The sequence below is a fragment of the Carassius carassius genome, chromosome 20 (genome assembly GCF_963082965.1).
Source record: "Carassius carassius chromosome 20, fCarCar2.1, whole genome shotgun sequence".
Taxonomy (NCBI): Eukaryota; Metazoa; Chordata; class Actinopteri; order Cypriniformes; family Cyprinidae; genus Carassius; species Carassius carassius.
The window spans coordinates 28535835-28558238 of NC_081774.1; the positions used below are offsets into that span (position 1 = coordinate 28535835).

The 22404-nt window shown below is 39.0% G+C and overlaps 1 protein-coding gene across 2 annotated transcripts in view; it reads left to right on the forward strand.

Moving 5' to 3' along the window:
• Positions 1-22404, forward strand: part of LOC132096801 (low-density lipoprotein receptor-related protein 8-like) — a 109889-nt gene that overhangs the window by 15117 nt on the left and 72368 nt on the right. For both annotated transcript variants that reach the window (XM_059502409.1, XM_059502410.1), the window contains exon 3: positions 16521-16643. In XM_059502409.1, the coding sequence (XP_059358392.1) occupies positions 16521-16643 (123 nt within the window). The remainder of the gene's footprint in view (positions 1-16520; positions 16644-22404) is intronic.

Sequence of the window (22404 nt, forward strand, 5' to 3'; positions counted from 1 at the left end):
GTTGTACCAGAAGTATAAACTCAGCTTACCTTGAAATATCTGCTTCATTCAAATGGTTGTCAAACTGTAGATAGACATTAATGTCCAGCTCCACAAAACAACACACACAGTAGGAATGAATGATTCATTGAATCAAGCTCTGTTTTAGCACCTTCAAGGCTAACAGAGGAACTAAACAAAAAACAGAGAGTCAAAGTAAACCGTTCTAGCACTCATATTTATACTAAACATCTGTATAATATTTATATGTGAAAGAAATATACTTACATGCCAATCATTTTCAACACATGTAGTACTCAACTCGATAAGCTATATTAATTGTTTAATGTGGTAACATGTTAACTTGGTTGTCCATGTGCACATCCAAACAGAATTACTGTATGTTAACAAGCGTTATCTTAAATCCTGTTGACATTCAGGAGATCAGGCACATGGACATGATCAATTTTCATTATTAACTTGATAACCTTTTCAATGGTTTGGGTTAAAGCTGTAAATTGATATAACACATACGACAGTGAGGAAAATCTGAACTGCAGGGGCCAAATTCATGAAAAACATTCTTAAAGGGGCTATATTTAAAAATTGTTAAAGTTATTAATTGTATTTTTATTGCCAATGTGTAAGCATTGTGTAAATGAGGCCTTCCCCAACGTCCCCAGCTAGGTTGTTTAGAAAGCCTAAAAACTTTTTTCTCTTTTTTTTTTTTTTGCTGGGAAAATCAAAAGGATGTGACCTTTACACATGCTCCCGAGAACCTATCTTCCAAAACGAATGCTCATACAATGTTCGGGTTAATGTTGAAACTGCTATTCTGCACTGCAATGTCAGTGTGCTTATTTTGTCATTGAGAGGAAAGCGTGCAGGACATATTAATCTATTAATAATTTTGATGTTCGTTAACAATATATATATTATTGCTGCAAAGGTATTTCCAAATTGTTTTTACTTAAAAGAAAAGACAGAAAAAGAGCTTTGACTTTATGAGGGCACTAAATCAAATTCAATCTCTTGTAAGTTATGTGTGCATGAGCGCGAGCAAATATGTTACTGGCTGATGGTTTCTGAATTCTACATAAAGCCTCTTTAAGAATAAAAATCTTCTTAACTGCTAACTTGAGAATAAAGTTAAGAAAGATTAAATTAAATAAAGATTATTCTTAAGACAAAACACCAGAAAAGAATGTTTTTAAAATGAACTTGCGTAAAAAAAAAAAAAAAGTAAGACGTTTAATGATTTTAGTGGGTTGTTTCAAATATTAAGCATTACAACATAACACCATTGATTGATAATGTAAATATTGTTTGGTCTTGATTAGTTCTGCTTGACTTTTTGCTGATTTAGAAATTCAGTAACAATACAAAAACTGACTCATTAAGGGACCTTGTTTGAACACACTCACACACAGAGATACATAACACACTGACTCTAGAACAAGTGCAAATTAATGCAACAGACCATTTTGAGACAGCCTATTTAAAAATAACTAAACAGGGGATTATCAATGTGACTCAGATCATATTAGTTCCAAAGAAATTAGTGTCGGCACCATACAGTACACTAAATGACTAAGGATAACACAGACTTTAAAGCCATTCTGAACACAACAAACTCACTCAAACATGCCTTTTTGTAGACCCACGACAAATGAAAACAATATATGTTTTGAAATAAGCTCAAAATTTCAAACTAAGGTCAAAATTTTCAGATTTATGGTCTGACCGAGCGCCAACCTCCCGCTCTCTCTCGTGAGGCCAATAAGGAAGTGACTAAAACTGTAATTCATCAACTGGCCGATTGAGGCTGGCTGCAAGAGGGAGTCAATCCCATAGACTCCCCATGTTAAAATGCCCAACTTTAAAGCAGAAAAAAACATGTTTACAGCCTGGTGCAAAAAATTATTTTGGTCTAAATAGCTAATTTTGCCCTTCATGACAACTGTGAAGGGGTGAATTTTTTTTATAACTCATCCATTTAAATTATATTAAGACTTAAAGTTCTGCATAATTAAGGGCGTGGCCACTTGAGTGACAGGTGGATTGCCGCTGCTGACACTGCCGTCCTGCTAGGTGGGCGTGGCTTCAGCATGTAGCTCCCACCCTTTTGCCCATTTTTGATTGTCCGGGAGAGTCGCGTGGTGACGCACTGCCAAGATGGCGACGGCCCGCTCTGCACACTTTAAGCTTCAAAAACAGACTTCAGGAGTCTACGGGTGACGTCACGGACACTACGTCCATGTTTTTATACAGTCTATGGGTCTGACACTAAAAAATCATTATAATGCCTAATTTTCTGTGCTGCTTCTTCTTTTCTTTAACACCCATAAAACCTTTCCATTGCAATGAAGTTTTCTTTATATCAGAATAGGATCTTTAGATTATTAAAATGTTCTGTACACTAAAAAATATGGTTATTTTAAGACCTGTTAAAGGGATAGTTCACAGAAAAATGAAAATTACCCCATATTTACTCACCTTCAAGACTTTCTTCTTTCAGATGAATCACAGATATATTAAAGTGTTAGTTCACCCACATTCACCCACATTTACATTTAGTCATTTTGGCTTTTATCCAAAGTGAGTTACAGTTGGGGAATACATGAAGTGATTCTTCTTGAAGAGGCAAACAGACACAGGAAGTGCATGTAATACCAAGTTTCAGGCACTGTTCAAATAAATACAAGCTAGAAAAGGAATAAATAAGAGAAAGATTTTTTTTTTTTTTTAGGATGAAGTCAAATAGTGACACCCAAAATGTAAAAATCTGCCATTAATTAGTCACCCTCATGTCGTTACAAACCTTCAAAAAAAAATAAAAAAAATTACCTTCACTGCCATTATAAAGCTTAGAAGAGTTAGGACATCTTTTAATACAACTCTGATTGTATTTGTCTGAAAGAAGAAAGTCATAATCACCCAGGATGGCTTAAGGGTGAGGGTGGGCAAACTTTATTAGAATGCATCGCTTTATCTTAATTGATCTTTATCAAAAAATGACTTTTTTTAATGAAAATCAAATTGTACAAACTTGATTGTGCCACAGGTGATTGTGGCAAGGTCCTATAGAGTAGAGCTGTATATACGAAATGCAAGCAAGAAGGTGAAATGCTCCCTCCTCCACCTGCAAAACTATCATTAATCCACAGTCGAGGGTGAAATCCTGCCTGGAGGAGCAGAACAGACAGCACTGCTGACTGCTGAAGCTTCATTCTAGTGCATCTCTAATGTTTGAGCTCTAATGCCAGATGGCAGCGTGCCCCCTGCCAAGCACCGCCCGACCCCTGTGAGGCTTGTGCTCGGTGATCAAAGCTTCGCTGAGCTCTGCCCGGAGGAGACGCAGTCCAAATGCATGATTGTTGAGGAAAGCTGGACTGAAACCTTCCCAGAGAAGAAAGGGCGTTAAAAGCTGCATTTTCATCTAACATCACGCTCAGACTCAACAGAGCAGCTGTGGCAGATGAAATGGCGTTCTTCGTCATTTATCGCAAACATATTGCGAGGCCTGAGGTCGAAACACAGGAGAACGCAGATTAACGATTACCAACAATTTTTCAGCGGTGAAGTATTACACTGCCTAGAAACAAATCTAGCATCGATTGAAGGAAATTTGCTGCAAAGTATAAGAAAGGATCTTTGTGAATTGTGCAGGAGGTACTATGTTTTCTGTGAAGATGTTAAAGGCTTGTTTGATGTTTATACCCTGCTGCTTAAATGATGTCTTTAGGAAACTGCCCACACATTTATGTGCACTTTACTAATCAAACGTGTACACACCACACACACAGGCTCTTTATTCTGAGGTTAAACTAGCATCAGCACTCCTATATGTTTGATCAAATACTCGTAGGCTGGAGGTCTCCGATCATATTGTGACTGAGAGCTACCTGAAGAGAACTGCTGTATCCATGCTGTTTCTTTACACTTATGCTTAAGGCAATAACATTCTACTGATAAGTAGATTTCTAGCAATCATTATATTATCTTTTTATCATAATAATACAGTTATAACTGTATCATTGTTATTTATTATTGATTCTGATTGACTGATGGTTTCTCACAGGCGTTATTATTCCCATTCATTTACCAAATAGTGATTAAAAAAAAAATTGAGCCATGAACCAAACCAGTCAGCTACAAAGTGAATTAAAGCAGTACAAACTTGATTTGAATAACTTAAAGAAAAAGACTTTGTAATTAATGGCTTTAGGGAGGGAAAGAATCATGGGTATTGTGTTTTTTAACCAGAAATTCTGCTATTTATAAAAAAAATTGTATTTTGAAAAAGCTTGACGCCCATACTTGATTGATTAACAATCTCAAGCTCAGAGTAGGTCTGTCTTGTAATGCTTCTAAAGCCCTATTCGGACGGGACTAGTTTTACAGGGGGTCATTAGAGAAATCTGTCTTTCACAGACTTACTTGGTGATTTTAATCCCGTCCGAATCTGCCACGTCTGTGTTTTTCTCACACAACCTCTGTGATAATTCCAAAGCAAATCACCTACTGTTTTTCAGCAAACTCAGTGATCCTCTGAGAAAACGAATCCCGTCCGAATGCAAATGTCTGTGATTGCCAGCGGTATTTTATTTCACAACGCATTACCTTGTTTGTATTGGCCAACGCGAATTACCGTAGCTGTTACCGCGCGCATGTTTGATATATTTGCTTCCTGGCAAAGAAATAATAATAATAAATACGTAAACTGTTAATACTGGCTATTGTAATATCAGCGTCAAGTAAGATTACTCACATTCATGAAAGCACTCAGTTACATAATGTTTTAAATACAGATGTACCTTTATGAAAATTAAACATGGGTTTAGCCTACTGCAAAAAGAAAAAAAAGAAAAGTTAAAAGGTAAACCATGACGAAAGCATGTTAGGGCTAGCCCTCCCTGAACTCATTGAGATTGCTTTGCAGTGCATACAGTTTGAAAAAAATGATCTTTGAATGGAAGTCTATGAGAGCACTCGGGGCGATTCTAAGTCTGACAGAAATAGCACAGAATGAATGGTTTGATGACAGTAGATGTTTTTTTTACAGCTTCATGTAAATGTGTATTTTATTATAACCTCCCTTGAGAGACCATTAGACAGACGGCAGCAGAAAAATTACCACTGAGAGTATTAAAGTACAGACATGATCAAATCCTCATAGTACTATAACAGAAGATATGCCTCTCCAGTACTATTTTACAAGCACAAATATGCACAAGTAAAATAAACCAAATGTGTAAATAATGTTATCAGTATCTGTGATAATAAAGTATAATTCTTAATTCCAGCCGGGCTGCCAAATATTGATTTTGCATTGTTAATATGAGGATAAAAATATGAGAGGATCTGGATTAGATGTGAAGGGATGTCATGGGTTTATATTCTTATATGTGAGGCATGTCCAATCGTGTGATGGAGACATTTATTTGAGGATTACACACATAAACATGATTGGGGACAAGCTGTTCTCTGGAGCGGGTATTCAAAGCTCCAGGTATTTCAATTTGTCCCTAAGCCTTAATTCTGGATCCGACTCCTGTTCAAATCCTGTAGTATTATATATGAGAGGGAGAAGAAGTGAAAGAGAGAAAGAGAGAGAGAGTGGCAGAGAAGTTAATTGTAGTCTCAGATCAGTTATAGGAAGCTTGAAGACTGTTTTCCTTTATCCTATGCTTGTGCTGATTAACACTCATGAAAGTTTTAAAATTAGTCTTTATAATTGCAATCATCTTGTGCTAAAATTGCATGATTGATGCATTGTTTGCTCTATTGCATTATTTTTAGGTATGATAGAAAGTTATTGCTTTGCCATTATTCTTAGCCTGGATTCAGATGAAAAAAATATATACATTTTTTTTTGCCTGTTATTTGATCATGTCCTAAAATGTAAAGCTAGATTAATCAATTAAACAGAGTGCTTGATTTTAAAATGCACCACAATGATACTCAGCTGATCTGCAAATTTGTTGGTAGAGAACTGTTACTTGATTAATCGTCATAATAATCAGTAGATTGTCTACATTGGCTAAGGTTTCTTGATTCCAAGAGTTTTACATTAACATGTCACTAGGATAATGATGTGATACTTCAACAGGAAAAACATAGAACACACAAATATTAGCTCAACAAACCTGTTAGTAAATAGACTGACCTATTGTTTGTCCCCACTGACCTGCGTAAGACCTATAGAGGAATCCTGTTGAGCTGTCTGTCTGGCTGCTTGTTTGAATGCTAATTGTCAAAATAATTGCAGGTTACTTGATTAGCAAGATTACTCATTCAGTTATTAAAATAATCCTCAGTTTAATCAGTTATGTAGATGCACTATTAACCAGTAAAATAGTCATCAGTTTACACAAAAAGTTACTTGATTAATCACCAGACCTTATCGGCAGATTACTTGATTACCAATAGGTACTCGATTAATCATCAGAATACTTTTTTGATTAATCAATTGTCACAGGTTACTTGAATAACAACTACAGAAGCCATCAGATCACTTGCTTTCTAAACTGTACAATGTGGATTACTCGATTAACCCTTTCACTCATAAGTTTAAAATATTCTAGCCAAGTTTTTTTGAGGCAACAGTTATTTTAGAACATATTGCCTCCATATTTTATTGGCTACGTGTCATGCTTTTCACGTGACAAACTGCTGCCATAGTAGTGCTGTATAATATTTATATCTTTATATGATGAATGAGATGCTACGTTTTATTTAAAATAATAATATCTTATACATTTTGGCTTTAAAAAAGATTTTCCCAATAAATGGGCAAGAATTTACTGATCAATGGACCGTTCTCCATGATTCCTGTTCTTTCCGACGACAAAGCACTTGAACGTGACAAATTCATAATAACACCTTGAGAAGTGGGAAGTAGGAAATTTCCGATAGCACATGAAGGCAGCATTATTGCAGTTTCCATAGACAACCATGTGTATTTTGCAAACTATAAATGTAGTTTTTGATAGCACTTATGTGTATTTATGTCTGAAACCTAAAATAAACATCTTCTGGTTGAATACCACAATAGTTATATGTATAAGGTGCATTCACACCATGTCATAATTACTCTGATTGCGAACTTTTGAAGGTGTTTCTTTGAACTCATAATTACAACTTGTAAACTAGGAATTTTCTGAGAGCTCTGACTGCAGATTCATTTAGGTGCTGATAGTGTTGCCATAGAAACGCAGTATTCCGAGTCTGAGGATGTGGACAGCTTCGAGTAGAACGTCATTTTGAAATTATGCTAATTACTACATGCATTTGACAGCATATGACAAGCGCTGAGCGTTTCAGACTCTGGCCCAGCATCAGCCAATGCATGAAAGTAGATTTGAATTAACGGCTTATCACATGATGCACTCAGTGCTGGGTTTACTTACAAAATGTAGTCTGTTACTGATTCCAAATTACACAACAAAAACTGTAGTTAGTAACATAATCCTTTACATTAAACATTTTAGGTAATATAATCAGATTACTTTTTGACTACTTTTAGTTTATTTTTGACAACTAATTTTTCACATTGATTTAAAATAAGAGTATCTTGTACCATATTGATATAAAACTACAAAGAGGTAGTAAATATATTCCATTCATTATTATCAACAACATGAAATGCATTAAATATTGCATTACGATGGTAGGTATCCCAAACTGGGGTACGATTGTGTGTCAAAGGGTTAATGATCAAAATGTTAGGCCAGTTGGTAGATTAGCAAAATATACAACATACTTGCTTAACAGACTGCATGTTGTGCATTTTATCATCAAAAGAATCATCAGATTATCCAATTAGGAGCTCTACTCTGAACAAAGATCTGTGGTTTGCCATAAGATGAGCATCACGTCTGATGCTCTTGGATTCTCAGAGGGTCCGTTTGATTCCTGCTCTAATGAAACAGGGATTTGCGAGTGTTTGCTAACAATAGAGCAGGAGAGTGGATTGTAAAAGCTCTTCTCAACCATCACTGATGGCCAGACACACAGCTGCAATCCCGCCTAATGAGATTTCTTACCCCAAATGCACACTATTTAATTTCAGGGATGATATTTACCAATAAAATGCTAATCTTCTGTTTGCTTGGGCCAAATTTGATTTGGAGACTCACAGGCTTTTACAACAAAACTATTACTTACTGTTTAGTTGGTGTTGTTACATTGTGTGGGAGTAAAATATTTATACTCTCATGTCTCAGTCCTCTGTTTTCAGCTACTGCTCAGACTTTTTGTACTTGAAACTGCTCAGGTTCAGAGAAGGTTAGATAATCTGTTTTTACAGAGGCATATATTTGGCTGCTCTTAGTTCATCTTAGGCTTTGTCTTTTAAATCATGCTAGAACACACAGTGATGGCAGACTGCAGGACCAAAACAAGATGTAGAGATGGATATACAGTAGGTACTCTTGTCTGCCCTGTTTGTTAGAAAGGAGAAGCGTATCTGGCTGATGGTGGGCAGGCCTCGGGTGATTGCAGTGTCCAGATTGAGCTGCTCAAGCAGAACTCTATTTCTTATCTGGCTGTGAAGCTCAAAGGACTGTAGCAACTATCTTGTTGTTGGGTTATGAGGTGCGGTACTGCTATATTTCTGATCTGATCCTAAACATACTGCGCTGCCGGTCTGTCTATGGCCTACATAGGTAGGTTTCTTCAGTATCCTAACCAAAAATGGGGCTGGTTTGAAACAACTTCCTATATCAGGCAAACCACAGCTCATAACCTCAGGACCTTAGTGTCACAGTGTCTGGGTTGTGTCCCTGGGTTTCCACTAGATGTCCTCCTTTCTCACGGTGTCTGTCACCTTATCACTTCCTGTTCCCTTATTTGGTCACCTTCCTCCTTGTTTAGTTAATTGATTGTTCCCCACCTGTCTCCTGTTTCCCCTTTATCCTTCTGTGTATTTATACCCGGTCTGTCTGAGTCTGTGTTACGGAGTCCTTGTTTAATGTTAATGTTAATGTTAATTCATGTCCGTCAGTTCTTGCCCTTGCCTTGTCTTCTTGTTTGGTTTATGTTTGGATGGATGTTTTGGGTTTCGATTCATGCCTGGACTGTTTACCCTTTGGAGTTGCCCTTTAATAAAGTCACATACCTGCACTTGGATCTCTCCGTGTTTCTTGTATCACCAGACGTGACAGAAGGAATCCGTCAAAGTGAAGATCCAGCGGTATGTCTGCTTATGTCTCCTCCCCAGCCACAGAGCGGGAGAGGAACGGATTTGAGGGAACTCGCCTGGTGGTTTTCCGGGGGACCAGGGGAGGTCGCCGAGGAGGGAGTGGTCGAGAGGAGATTCAGCACCGCTCTCAACCATGGCCTCCCTTCGACCCGGGGCTCGTGTGGGATGGATCAGAGCCACCGTCTCACCATGGTGGACGGAGAGGGGAGAGGAAGTGCACGTCCACCACGGTGGCGCCACTGCCCATGATTGCCGCGAGTCCAGCGCCACGGTGCAAAATGGCCGCCAGCTCAGCGCCAACGCCCAAGAAGGCCGCTGACTCATTCTTGGATTATTTCGCTACGCTGTCCAAGATCCTAGAGATTCCCAAGACGGTTAACGTCATGGCTGCTGAGCCATCGCCTCAGCACAAGATGGCCGCCAGCCCAGCGCCACAGCACAAGATGGCCGCCAGCCCAGCGCCACAGCACAAGATGGCTGCCAGCCCAGAGCCAGAACACAAGATGGCCGCCAGCCCAGCGCCACAGCACAAGATGGCCGCCAGCCCAGCGCCACAGCACAAGATGGCCGCCAGCTTGGAGCCACAGCACAAGATGGCTGACTCAACGCCTGAGTCTCCAGACAAGGTGTCACCGACTCGCCATCATAGAGGGCGGAGGAGGAGGAGACAGGCGTCTTCCGCTCCTCAAAGCCCGGAGGACGTTCCCGAGGCGGTGCCCGATGCCGTTCCGGAGGCCGAGGCGGTGCCCGATGCCGTTCCGGAGGCCGAGGCGGTGTCCGATGCCGTTCCGGAGGCCGAGGCGGTGTCCGATGCCGTTCCGGAGGCCGAGGCGGTGTCCGATGCCGTTCCGGAGGCCGAGGCGGTGCCCGATGCCGAGGCGGTGCCCGATGCTGTTCCGGAGGCCGAGGCCGTTCCGGAGGCCGAGGCGGTGCCCAAGGCCGTTCCGGAGGCCGAGGCGGTGCCCGAGGCCGTTCCCGAGGCCGCTCCCGATGCGGTGCCCGAGGCCGCTCCCGATGCGGTGCCCGAGGCCGCTCCCGAGGCCACTCCCGATGCAGTGCCCGAGACCGCTCCCGAGGCCATTACCGAGGCAGTGCCCGAGGCCGTAACAAAGGCGGTGCCTGAAGCCGAGGCGTCTCACGTCTCCACAGGCAGTCCTAAGCCAAGTCAGGTACCCATTGACTCTCCAGAGTCGAGTCAAGTGACTGTTGAATTTTCAGAGTTGAGTGAGGTTCCGGTTGACCTTCCAGAGGCTAGTCAGGTGCTTGTGGACCCTCCAGATTCAGGGTTAGTCACCGTTGACCTTCCAGAGTTAGGGCTAGTCACCGATGACCCTCCAGAGTCAGGACTAGTCACCGATGACCATCCAGAGTCAGGGCCAGTCACCGATGACCTTCCAGAGCCAGGGCTAGGTACCATGGACTTTCCAGAGACAAGGCTAGTCATCGTGGACCTTTCAGAGTCAGGTCAAGTCACTGGGTGGTCTTCCGCTCCACCCTGGGGGACTCTGGCGTCGACCACGAGGACGTGGTGGTCCTCTGCTCCGCCCTGGGGGGCTTCCACTCTGACCACACGGACGTGGTGGTCTTCTGCTCCGCCCTGGGGGGCATCCGCTCTGACCACACGGACATGGTGGACTCCTGCTCTGCCCTGGGGGGCGCTTGCCCTGACTACACGGTTGTGGTGGTCTTCCGCTCCGCCCTGGAGGACTCTGGCCTTGACCACAAGGGTGTGGTGGTCTTCTGCTCCGCCCTGGGGGGCTTAATGTTGTTTTTTCCTTTTGTTTTTGTGTTAATGTCTGTCCCTGTCCCTTTCTGTTAGTCTGGCCCTCCGTCCCTCCCCCTGAACCTCCTCCGGTCCTCCTCCCTCCTGGTCTTTCTGTGTTGTGTTACATTCTGGTGCCTGTTCCCCATGTTTTTTTTTTCTGGCCCTCCGTCCCTCCCCCTGAGCCTCCACCTGTCCGCCTCCCTCCTGGTCTGTTTTGTGTCTGTCGTGGAGCGTCTGGGAGCCGCTCCGTAGAGGGGGGGTTCTGTCACAGTGTCTGGGTTGTGTCCCTGGGTTTCCACTAGATGTCCTCCTTTCTCACGGTGTCTGTCACCTTATCACTTCCTGTTCCCTTATTTGGTCACCTTCCTCCTTGTTTAGTTAATTGATTGTTCCCCACCTGTCTCCTGTTTCCCCTTTATCCTTCTGTGTATTTATACCCGGTCTGTCTGAGTCTGTGTTACGGAGTCCTTGTTTAATGTTAATTCATGTCCGTCAGTTCTGGCCCTTGCCTTGTCTTCTTGTTTGGTTTATGTTTGGATGGATGTTTTGGGTTTCAACTCATGCCTGGACTGTTTACCCTTTGGATTTGCCCTTTAATAAAGTCACATGCCTGCACTTGGATCTCTCCGTGTTTCTTGTATCACCAGACGTGACACTTAGTTTGGGTAGATTTATTCCATATTAAAAGAATAGTTTACCAAAAATACAAATTCTATCATAATTTACTCACCCTTAAGTTGTTCTGTATGAGTTTCTTTCTTCAGTTAGATATTTTGAAGAATGTGGATAACCAAACAGTTACTGGTAGCCATTGACTTTCTTTTCCATACTATGAAAGTCAATGGCTACCAGCAACTGTAAATTGTATCTTCTTTTGTGTTGAACAGAAAAAAAAGAAATTTATACAGGTTTGGAGCATCATGAGTCCCTTTAAATGGTCCCTTTGAAATTTGAAAACAAGGCTGTAAGTGGGAAAACTTTAGAAATGTAATATTTAATTAATATATAAATTAATATGCTGTTATTTATTTGATTTGATTTATTGACTTTTTAGCATCATTACAGGTACCCAAAGATTTTCAGGGACACTGAATTATTTGCTGTTACAATAAAATGTAAATACCAATTTACTTCATATTAAAATACAAAAATAAAAAAAAGATCATACAAATACACAAAGTTCTTTCAAAATCCATAATCGTTTAAAAGTCTATAGGGAATAGGTTATTGCCTGAATTTTGCTGTTCGGCATTTGCATTTTTGCAAAGAAATTAGTTGGTACATCTGATTGAATAGATGTTGAAAATACGTTCATGTCAAGTCAAGTCTGCTTATTGTTGGTTCTTCCGCATGTACTGTACATACATACAGAGAATTGAAATTTGCATTATTCTCAGACCCATGGTGCATACAGATAACACTAACAGTATAGCCTAAAAATCTAGATCAAATATAAAATACAACTATACAATAAGGGCATGTAAGAAAAAAATCTAAAAATAAAAATAAAGTCATGGTTCTGTGGTGCCTGGGGCAGAGGAGGGAAGGGGGGGGGGGCAAATTCGGGAGGGAGTTCAGCTTCCTGACAGCCTGGTGGATGAAGCTGTCCTTCAGTCTGCTGGTCTTGGCCTGGAGACTCTGCAGTCTCCTCCCTGATGGCAGCAGACTGAAGAAGCTGTGTGATGGGTGTGTGGGATCACCTGTGATGCAGAGGGCTTTGCGAGTGAGACGAGTTCCATAAATGTCCTGGAGGGAGGGGAGAGAGACACCAATGATCTTCTCAGCTGCTTTCACTATGCGTTGCAGAGTCTTTCGGAAGGACGCGTTGCAGGCGCCATACCACACAGTGATGCAGCTCGACAGGATGCTCTCGATGGTGCCTCTGTAGAAGGTGTACATGATGGGGGCCGGGGCTCTTGCTCTCCTCAGTTTGCGGAGGAAGTAGAGACGCTGTTGTGATTTCTTGGCCAGTGCTGCGGTATTGTCGGTCCAGGAGAGGTCCTCTGTGATGTGCACACCCAGGAACTTGATGCTGCTCACTCTCTCCACAGTCACACCGTTGATGGTTAGAGGAGCATGCTGAGGGTGCGCTCTCCTGAAGTCAACAACAATCTCCTTTGTCTTCTCCACGTTCAGAGAGAGATTGTCGTCACTGCACCAACCGGCCAGGCGGCTCACCTCGCTCCTGTAGTTTGTCTCATCTTTGTTGCTAATGAGACCCACCACAGTCGTGTCATCTGCAAATTTAATAAAGAGGTTGGAGTTGTGTGACGGTGTGCAGTCATGGGTCAGCAGAGTGAAGAGGAGGGGGCTCAGCAAACATCCTTGGGGGGCCCCAGTGTTCAGTCTGATGGTGCTGGATGTGGATGGAAAAAATATGCAGCAGTGACTGTGTATTTGATGTGTTATATACTGTAATAATCAAACCTTTCTAATCATCGGGAAGAAGGAGGCGGGAACCGGCGGACAATCAAATGAAAACTTTAATAATCAAAATAAACACAAAACAGCGCGTCAGCCCCTCACAGATGACTGACGCGCACAAATAAAAAGCAAAACACAAACCAAAACCCAGGCCTGGTCCTCTCTCCTCCTTTACTGTCGTCGCTCCAGTTTTATATCCTTCCATCTCCTGCTTGGGACTCGAGCAGGTGTCGTTCATCTCCAATCACTCCACCGGCCTCGCTCCTGTTCCCACGTCTCTCGGCCCCGCCCCACTCGTCACATATACATTATAGCAATTTTAATTAGTTAATTTAATTAGTTTAATTAGTAATTAGTTCAATGATGATTCAGTTCAGTTCAATAACAATATCAATAGCCCTATTCACACTGGATTAATATTATCTGGGGTATTATCTGCTTTGACTCTTCGTTTTCATGATAACAGCATTTTGGTGACAAAAAAAAAGGGTTTCAAAGTGAAAGTTTTTGAAAACGCCACTGTTATCATTTTTGATAAATGATAACAATACGGGAATCTTTGATACACCCAATACGGGAATCTTTGAAAACAGTGACATCATTCGTGTGTGTAGTACGTGTTAGGTATGTAGACATGCGCAGTAAGTGTTGATTTTAAAGGCAAGTGCGAACAAACATACACAACAATGACGGAGTATATGGAACTGTTGTTGCTGCACAAGAGTTTGCTAACACTTCTTCAGCAAAGTGTGGATTTACTTCACCAGTGGCCCTGTCCCAAATGGCACTTTCATGATGTAATGCTGCTTTGACTGCTGTGGAGCTCGCCCCAGTGCGGGCTCATCAGAAGTGCGTATCGAGGGTGCATAAAGGGGGCACTTGTGAGCACCATCCATTCTGAATGCTAAAATGACAAATGGGACACCCTACAGTCTCATAGTCCATAAAACCGCAAGTGCACATTAAGAGTAACATTTGTGACAGGGACAATATTACAACCAACAGCGGAAAAGTATCATATACAACATTTATTCATCACTTACCTACAGGTACTGTTTACTAACAAGGTGACAGTGCCAACTACTGGCCTGGCATACATAATACAGCGTTTTTGACTGTTTTTGTTTTGATCATGCATCATTAAGCATTGTCATGCATACATTAAAATTTTAGGGAAAAACTTTTCAGTTTTTGACTACATCGCTGCCGTGTAAACCAAGCCTGAGATCACAGACAACCTCCACAATTATTACAAATTATTGAAGGTGACCCAGGAAATACTAATCCCGTGTGAATAGGGCTAATGTTGCAAAGTTCATTAGTGACATGAATTTAATTCAGCTGAAAGCAGCTTTACAGAAGACAACAGTGTCATTATTTAGCTCAGTTTAGTTTAATGTTGATTTAATTCAGTAGCAGCATTGTATGTGTGGTGATGTTTTTTGAGCACTCACATTTTCATAAAAACTGTCATATTACATATTCATAAATTTAACAGCTGCGCCTGTAGTCATAGAAAAAGGGGGGCAAACGCACTCATCTGACCTAATTGACCTTTTGTGAAACTTCGTCTTTCTGTGCGCAGTGTGATTTTTGAGTAAAATGTGCTCGTAATTTGGACAAAATTCATTGGAAATAATTTTTGTACTTGAGCTGGACTGAATCAAGACATTTTAAGCAATTTCATCCAATGTTTTTCTTTAAATAAATTGTAGCGTTGCTAATTCAGTGTAAAAATCTGTTCACACAAAGACTTGCATTAGAAAAGAGTGAAAGGCGGCAGCTGTTGCTAAGGTAAGATTGGTCAGCAGTGTTTCTAAAGTGTAAAGGATCTATCATGAATAAAGTCTGCTCAATAAATTAGTGTTTACTGTTGTGAAGGAAAGAGAGAGTTGCTGATGTAATGTTCCTGTTAGAAACATGTACTCAGATGAGTCAGATGCACAGCTTGAGGATTTGGGGAGGGCTGTGGGTGCATTCCATGTGATTAGACGTGTCCCTGTTGGCTGGTTACTGGCCCACACCACGCATTGCCTTTAACAGAGTCCAAGGACAATAGGAAGCCTCACAGAGCTGTGAGGAAAGAAAATGATGCAGCATTGCCGCAGTGGACTCTTCAGGTTTTTCGACAAGTCTTGTGGAGTTGTGTAAGGCTGTTGTGATTGCCGCCCACTGAAGGTCTGCGAGTGTTTTTGAGAACTCAGCAGGTGGAGAGCAGAGCCTCTGCATATAATATCTGCAGCTCCAGACTGTTGTCCGTGCTCTGTTGCTCACAGCTCCATCTGCTCAAATCAGCGAATGCAGTAGCTTTACACAAGCAAAGTCAGCATTGAATGAAAACTCACACATATTGATCTTATTATCAACAATTCAAACATGCTTTTGTTTAATTTTGTAGCTATATGACAGTCTTCTCTTTAGTTAACGTAGGTTGCATTTCTCTAATCATCTCTAATCTCTAATCTAATCACTGCTTAAACCTGACTCTTTCTTACAGATCTGCATCCATCCAGTCAACAACCGATAGATATAACCATTGGTACACACTGCCAACTTTCAGAAGAGATAACCACATCCAAATACCGGATTGAATCCTCTAAATTAAAGTTTTATGTTTACAGAACAGAAGTCACTGATGAAATTGCTGACTGACGCAGTTTTTTGTGATTGGTATCAGCTGTATTTTTTTTTACCAAAAGTAATATTACCAAAGACCAAAGACTTGTCATGTTCAGTGATTTTAGCTAAACTACTGTTGTCAGAGCCATCATGTTTTGTGTATGTTTGGAAGACTACTTCACAGCGATGTTAAAGGGTTGCCTTGTCCAGTTATTATAAGCGATGCTTATTAAACATCTTTGGGCTTGTTGTTTGGTCTTGGCTCATAAAGCGATCCATTTTTTTTGGAGTTAAATAATAGGAAGGGGAATGTTGCAATATTTTTGTGTTTCCAAGATAATGTACTTGGATTTTACTTTGTTATTGGCTTGTCTTTATTTGCTGTTTTTTTATATAGCAAGATCTGGCAACACTGATGAGTCAAAACGTACCTTGTTCACTCTTGCACCACACATACAGAAAAGACACTTGGTTTTTGCTTAGAGAGTGTGCCAACGTCTAACTCTGTCTTTCTTTCTCTGTGTGCAGTGAAGAACACATGCGCTCCCTCAGAGTTTGCGTGTGCCAACGGTCAGTGTGTTCCTGGGCGCTGGCGGTGTGATGGAGAACCCGAGTGTCCGGACGGATCGGATGAGGCTGATGCCACCTGCAGTAAGTCACATGTCATAAATCTATTATCACTTATATTTAATTATCTATTTAAAGCGGTGGTTCTCAACCTTTTGGATTTCAATCCCCCTTTGTCCGGGACAATATTTGAAGGCCCTCGACTAAAAAATATCTATTATTATCTATATCTATTTAGATCTATATTATATCTATATTATATTTATTTAGTGTACCTGTAGCTCAAGTGGTAATGCATTGCGTTAGCAAGTGCAAGGTTGGGGGTTCGAATCCCAGAAGAACCAATGTTAGGAGAAAATTGTTAGCCTTAATGCAATGTAAGTTGCTTTGGATAAAAGCGTCTGCTAAATGCATACATTTATTAAAAAAATTACATTTATAAATTTACATTTAAATTTATAACATTTGGCCCCTCTGGTAGATTGCTGAGGACCCTGATTAAAAACTACTGATTTAAATATATTTTAAGTTCTATTAACTGCATCTGTAATATGGTTAAAACAGAAAAAGAAAAAGAAAAGCATTTTGGCTCCATCCTCAGTTTGTAAAAACATGCATAATAATGTTTACAGTACTGCACTAATGGAAGTCAATAGGGCAAGTTTATCCTACAGAAATAGTCCCAGCATTACAAGAATCATGTAGACAACTGTCAACAGCTCCAATGACATATTATTGAACAAAATATTTAATATAAGTGCTGTGATATAAATACAAGCTTCAGATTTCAGTTGTCTAACCTTCTAGAATGCCTTATTCATTATAAATAATCCATAATGAATTACTGCCAAATGTGGGACAAGTCCATTTTTTTCCTTTGATAATCCAAAGGATTGAACTTGTGTTGAACCCAGAAGATTCCTTTAGGCTGCTAATATTGAACACGCTGCTGTAAACCACACCTGAAGGGGAGTTACTGATTGGCCTCCCAGTGTGTTTGTTGTGCAGCAACTTGATTGTGTTTGTCTGATATTTGGTCTGATTTATGCTGTAAGGGCAGGAAAATCCAATGTGATCTTGTATCGTTCATGTAGGTAGCGTCATGTAAACTCCATGGCTTTGCAACCCATATGCAAGGCCGAAAATCAGAGTGTGAATTTAGGAGCAGCAGTGAATTCATTCTTTTCAGTGGTTTTTGTGCACTTGAAACGAGTTATAGAACTGTTATTTCATTCAGGGGAAGCTCATCTAGTATTTAATTACACTTTCACCTTCTGCCATTGCGTGTACACTTTTCTCATGAATGATTCAGTCACCATCCCCAACCAGTTCAGAAAATGTCTGTTCGGTGGGAAAACATGAGAGATATTAAAAGGGCTGTATATGCTAGAATCCCATTAAAGATGAATGAGTCCTCAGCTCAGTGCTGCCTTAACACAAAACTTCATTACTGTACTAACTGATAAAACAGAAAAAACTGAATAACTTTACGTTTTTGTTTTAATGGGTCTACGGTTAACTTAAGCTTACGCTGTTTTTGAGAAATGCAGCCCGGGTCCTTACAAAATACTGAAGCATAATCTTATTTTAAACATAATAGTTCAAACTCTAAATCTGATTAGATCAGCCCAGAACCATTGTAAACGTACACCTGTGACCACACATCAGCTGAATTATAATTTAATATGCCAAGTTTCTGCATGACTTGGCAGCTGTAAACTGTCTAATGAATTAATGAACCAGTTAGAGGAACTAGATTCTTCACGCTGAACATCTGTGACACAAAATCTAATTTAAACCTGGAAAAAGTTTTAGCATTAAAAAAGAAGTGCACCAAAAAAAAAAAAAAAATTTTTTTTATATATACACACACACATATATATATATATATATATATATATATATATATATATGACCATGACTATGACCAATAAATTTACATTTATTATTATCATAAATAATATTAATAATGACAGTGCTGATGGTGGTAGTAGTATAAATAATGATAATGATAATGACAAATATTTAATTATATAAATGTAACTATTTGTTACATTTATTCAATAATAAATGAATTATTAGTATGAATAATAATAGTAATTGCTTATTATATAATTATAATAATAACAAAAGCAACGATTTTATTATCTAACTTTTTATTGGATGTGGTGTCCTACTGTCTATTAACTATTAGCTATTATCTTTGTTTTTAAATATTAATAGTATTATTGTTGTTGTTAGTACAGTTATATTAATAATAATAAATGGAACTATTTGTAAGATAAATAATATAACAAAAATATTAGTATGAATAATAATAGTAATTGTGTATTGTTATATACTTCTAATTACAACAACAAAACAATGATTTATTATTATAATTATTATAATTATTATTTTATAATTATTATACTATTTATCAACAACCTAGCTATTTGTTATATTATTATTAAAATTATTGTTGTTGCTGTTGTTACTGTATGATAATAACAGTTTATTGGACATGGTGTTTATATGCCTTTTATCAATTTTATAAAGATAATACATGACTTCAGGCCATGTCTTACAGTGGTTGTACGTCATGCTTTGAATTATGCTTTTTGCCTTTTTACTGTATGGCTTTCTGCTGCCTGCATAGTACTTAAGTTGTTTCAGTGTGTTCAGCCAAGTACATGGGTACATCAGTTCACTCAATAACCTTATTTAAAACATGTTTAGCCTGTCTCTTATGGCCGTTTTGACAAGTAAAAAAATAGAGACTGATAAAATTGATTTAAATGTGGCCAATATGTGTATTTTCTGAATGTCACAATAAAACCATGGCTGTATTTCCATGACTACAGTATGCCGGCATCAGTAGGAGAGGAGCACAGCTGTGCCACATGAAACGTCATCTCAGATTGACTGCAGCTCAAACACGAGCCCTCCCTGCGGTATTTCTGCTCTTTCCGCTCCATGTCTGCATTAACTTCAGCAGAAAGAGACCATCATGTTAGTTCATGTGGATGCCAGTTATGTAGATAATGCATGTGCTTATTATTGTGTTTGTTTCTTTCATCAGTAGGCTGCCGTTCGTTTTGAGAAAGTAGTTTGCATGCTAATAGGATTTCATAATCTTCAAGAAGCATCTTCAACAGAAATGTCAAACAAAAGAGTCTCCTGATGCATTTTAGTTGGAATAAATACTCGAGGGCCATTTCGACGGCAGTTCTTCTAATGAATTCACACAGTAATACCGAGGCTCTCTGGAAAACCATTAGCTGATGGGCAAGATATAAGAAACAATTAGGGATGCTGTTTATTTGGAGAGTCTGTCCATTTGCATAAATGGTTGGTTTTACGTCTTTTTATTACGTAGGCCTATCTCGTGCATAAGTGAAGGATGTTTATGTGGTGTTATGTTTTAGTCAAATCAGGGTAAAATAATCATTTACTTGAGACTTTTGTCCAGTGACTTAAAAGTTTGTCGTCATCACACACTAATAGTCTATGGATTTTGTTGGCTAAAATATTCACGTATATTATTTGTTTCCATTATCTCTGCACATATGAATAATAGGGCTGTGCAAAAAACTGCGATTTTCATGCGCATCTCATCAGTAAAGACGCTCCAGTAATTAGAAGTATATCTCCTGCACGTGCGTTCAGATCAGGGTTGCCAGGTTTTCACAACAAATCCTGCCAATTGCTTCTCAAAACTAGTCCAAAACTAGCCCAATCACGTTTCCAGGACGTTCCCCGAAAAAAAATTAAAATAAATATATATATAAAATATATGTTTTTTTGGAAGGGTTGCCTTGGTAAAATTTGCATTTTAGGGGCTAAACATAACGTTATTGGAATTGGGGTCGCTTCAACCCATGGACATGAAAAACAACTGCAGACTTGGCAACACCGGTTACTACACAGAGCTGTAGTTCACAGACAAGCTACACAAAATCGCTTTCAAAATCGACAAAGAATCGCCTGCGATTTTAAAATCGATTTTATGTAGATTGTCAGTGAATTGCGGCTCTGTGTAGTAAAGGCCAACCAGTGTTGCCAAGTCTGCAGTTGTTTTTCATGTCCGCGGGTCGAAGCGACAGTACCAATAATGTGATATTTAGCCCCTAAAATGCGATTCTTACCAAGGCAACCCTGCCAAAAAACGTATATTTTAATCCCAGGAAGCAATTTTTATCGGGGAACCTCCTGGAAACACGATTGGACTAGTTTTGAGAAACAACTGGGCAGGATTTGTTGAGGAAACCTGGCAACTAAACGCACGTGCTGGAGATATACTTCTAATTACAGGAGCGTCTTTACTGATTTTTTGCACAGCCCTAATGAATAATGCCATGTTCTATTCAACTGAAATCAGTTAAATACTGATTATTACACCTCATAACAACTGAATGATTGGATCCTCTAGACATATTTCCTCCAAAAACACCATGACCACACTAAACCTGTGAAGCAAACACAGTGGAAGTCTTGTTCATGTTTAATTTATCGAGCTGCCATAAAGAATGAAGCATTTACTTTATCCAGCAATATCTCAAAGGCTTTGTTTAGCATTTTGCCTCAAACCATCATTTTTTCATCATTCAGGTCTTTATGAGATGGCAGTCCTGAGACTGTGCCCTAAGCTCAGCATCCTCAGACTGTGTCCTGATCACGCTTTCTGCAATCTATTCGTCCACACTAAAGATAAAACTGCTGTGACGTTATACTGATTAAAACTTGCCGCTTTATTAGATTCATCACAATTTATTATGTTAACTACTTGTTGGTGTTAAAAGTAAAACATTTTATCAAATTGTTATAAAATATAAATTGTTGAAATAAGTTGAAATAAAGTTTAAAACTTGTAATTATAGGCTTTCAGTACAGCTGTCAACGTGTTAAAATCAATTACGCTTAAATAAACTACCAACAACGATTGTAGCAAAAGTATCTTATGCTCATCGGGGCTGCATTGATTTGATCAAAAATGCTGTAAAAAATTGCGAAATATTGTTAAAATTGTATATTTTGTAAAATGTAACTTATTCCTGTGATGGTGAAGCTGAATTTTCAGCATCATTATTCTAGTCTTCAGTCACATGATCCTTCTGAAATCATTCTAATATGAGGATTTACTGCTCAAGAAACATGTTTTATTATTATGAATGTTGTTTTGTGCTGGTTAATATTTTTGTGGAAACTGTGATTAATTGCCATTCAAAAGTTTGGAGTAAGAAAGATACAAAAAAGAGAAAAAAAAAGAAAAGAAAATCAGCAAGGATGCATTAATTTGATCAAAACTGTCATAAAAGACATTTATAATGTATCAAAATATTTATTTTTCAAATAAATGCTGTTCTTCTCCTTCGATTCGTCAAAACATCCTGACAGAAAAAGAGCATGGGTTTCACAAAAATGTTATTATATGATGCTGAAAATTCAGCTAAAAATACACAACCTTTTTAAAGTTATGAAATGGAAAACTGTTATTTTAAAAATAATAACATTTCACAATATTACCGTTTTTTGTTTTTTTGTTTTTTGTTAAAAAAGTGCAGTCCTGGTGAATTAAATAGATTTTTTTAAAAACAATAATAAAAAAAATGTAATTATATTATTATTATATTTTTTTATCTATTTGACATGTTCTTGCATATAAGAACGTGTGCTGGGTGAATGTGTACTAGGGCAAGACAATTACCTTATAATAAAATGTACTGTATTCACTGGTCATGATTAATGACATTAATTTATCACGTTATCTTTACACACTAAATTTAATTTAAAAAAATTTGACTGGTTGGAAAAATTAGTATCTTGAAATTAAAATTAATTTTAATTAATTACTTTTTTCTGATCT